At 48.8% G+C, this 2500-nt stretch overlaps 1 protein-coding gene across 1 annotated transcript in view; it reads left to right on the top strand.

Moving 5' to 3' along the window:
* The window catches only part of ptprn2 (protein tyrosine phosphatase receptor type N2), a gene marked incomplete at its 5' end in the record, with an annotated part of 307452 nt that overhangs the window by 255991 nt on the left and 48961 nt on the right, over positions 1–2500 (top strand). Inside the window, one exon of the mRNA XM_063206294.1 lies at positions 1–169. This exon is cut by the window's left edge and continues 56 nt beyond it. Within this exon, the coding sequence (XP_063062364.1) occupies positions 1–169 (169 nt within the window). The remainder of the gene's footprint in view (positions 170–2500) is intronic.

Raw genomic sequence — 2500 nt, 5'->3', positions numbered from 1 at the left:
TCCGGAGCCTCTGGCGTCCCACACGTCGCACCACTCGCGCATCAACAGTGTCTCCTCGCAGTTCAGCGACGGGCCCATGCCCTCCCCCTCGGCCCGCTCCAGCACCTCCTCCTGGAGCGAGGAGCCAGCGCACTCCAACATGGACATCTCCACCGGACACATGATACTGGTACGGATATGCACACATGCACACAAACGCACACACACGCACAATAACATACACACACACTCCTCCATCAGGAACATCTTCACCGGACAGTAGGACAGATACATGTGCATACACACACACACACCCACACACCCCCACACACACACACACACACACACACACACACACACACACACACACACACACACACACAATCCTCCATCACTCCTCCGCACCAGACACATGATAGAGGGATAATGGTACTGATTCGCCATTTACACTTTCACGCATTCCAAATACGACACACGATCCTGAGAAATATCCATCACTATGAGCAAAGCAGACACCAGGAAATTTCAGCTGCTAACACTCTTGTGCGTTGGCTTACATCCAGTCACGTGCACCACCAGAGGTGGAACAATTGTACACGGGGCCCCAGGGCTAAAATACTGATAGGGCCCTTCATGCGGCCTGCCAAAATCATAATAGGGCCTCCACCACTAATACGGGAAGGCCCTGGGCCCAGGGGCAAATGCCCTGCTTACCCCTCCTACAGGTCGGCCACTGTGCACAACCATGTGTATGCATTCACTGTCACAGCTGTTCACATATTCCCTTGCATTTCCCTATTCAATTCCTATTCAGACACACTGTTGAGAAGTTAGGTAGGGGTTAAGCATGCAAGAGGATATAGAGACCTTCAGACTTCACCACACAAACAATCTCTCTCTCTCTCTCTCTCTCTCTCTCTCTCTCTCTCTCTCTCTCTCTCTCTCTCTCTCTCTCTCTCTCTCTCTCTCTCTCTCTCTCTCTCTCTCTCTCTCTCTGACTCTCACACACACACACACATATACATATACAGCCACACAGCTGCACATCTTTGTCAGAGGCATCCCCATGTCAGTAGCTCGGTATCGCACTAGTGGGATGTCAGCTCTAACAAAAGCCCATTGATTGACATCCTTCCTAACACTCCAGCCGCTACAAGCACACACACACACACACACACACACACACACACACACACGCATGTACACACACACACACACACATGCACACATGCACACACACACACACACACACACACACACACACACATGCGCCTCTGCTACCTGTCTGATAGCCTTGTAAGCTCGTCCCAGCGTGCCACCATCCTTTCTTTCCTCTACTTCGTTATCGCTTCCCTCTCTCTCTCCCTCTCTCGCCTTCCCTCTGTGCTGTGTCTCCCTCGTTCACTCCTTTCTTTCTTCTCTGTGTCGGTCCGTCTGCAGCTCGCTTTCGTTTCATTGTTCTCCTTATCTCTCTATTTCTCTCCATCTGTCTATATCACCCCTTTTATAACAGGGCTCCATTCCATTCACTTGTGGCATTACCTCCTCTCTCTCTCTCTCTCTCTCTCTCTCTCTCTCTCTCTCTCTCTCTCTCTCTCTCTCTCTCTCTGTCTCTCTCTCTCTCTCTCTCTCTCTCTCGCTCTCTCTCTCTCTCTCTCTCTCTTGTTCTCTCTCTCTCTCTCTCTCTCTCTCTCACACTCACTCTCAGTCTCTCACTCTCATAATGTATCCAGTTTCTCTCTCCTTGTCTCTCTGTCTCTGTCTCTGTCTCTCTCTCTCTCTCTCTCTCTCTCTCTCTCTCTCTCTCTCTCTCTCTCTCTCTCTCTCTCTCATTCTCTCATTTCTCTGTGTCTGCGTCCTGCTGACAGTGTCTATCTGAGAGAAGCTCAGAAAGAAAAATATTCCTCCTCGCTAATCACAAATAGCAGATGGATATTTTCTGTGTTTGTGGACTTGCTGTTCTGTTTCCTCCTGAATTGAGTTTGAATGCCTTGTGGGCTGCGTTCCTTTCTCGCTCTCTCTTTTTTTCTCTTTCTTCCCTCTTTCACACACACAGACACATACACACACACACATACACACACACAATGGATTGTTTTAATTTAGTGCAAACTTTTGTTTTATTCATTCGAGTCAAGCCGGTGAAAGAGGGGGAGAGAGGGAGAGGGAGAGAGAGAGAGAGAGAGAGAGAGAGAGAGAGAGAGAGAGAGAGAGAGAGAGAGAGAGAGAGAGAGAGAGAGAGAGAGAGAGAGAGAGAGAGAGAGGGAAGAGTGATAGATGCCTGCTAGTGCAGTATTCATTATCAGCAGGGAAATTCATCATAGGTCCGCTGCCGGAGCAGGAGAATGCAATTGATTTCATTCATTTAGCGCCTTTGTGTTGGGGAAGGTAATGGATGGCCCTGATTGTGATTGTTGAAGGCTATCACAAAAGCTATTAAAACTATATACACTTTTTGCCATCCCCCATCAGAAACACCCACACACACTCACATACAAATACATAGAGGCGCATGGAAACA

This window comes from Engraulis encrasicolus, chromosome 9 (genome assembly GCF_034702125.1).
Source record: "Engraulis encrasicolus isolate BLACKSEA-1 chromosome 9, IST_EnEncr_1.0, whole genome shotgun sequence".
NCBI lineage: Eukaryota > Metazoa > Chordata > Actinopteri > Clupeiformes > Engraulidae > Engraulis > Engraulis encrasicolus.
This window is presented reverse-complemented; position numbering and strand designations above follow the sequence as displayed.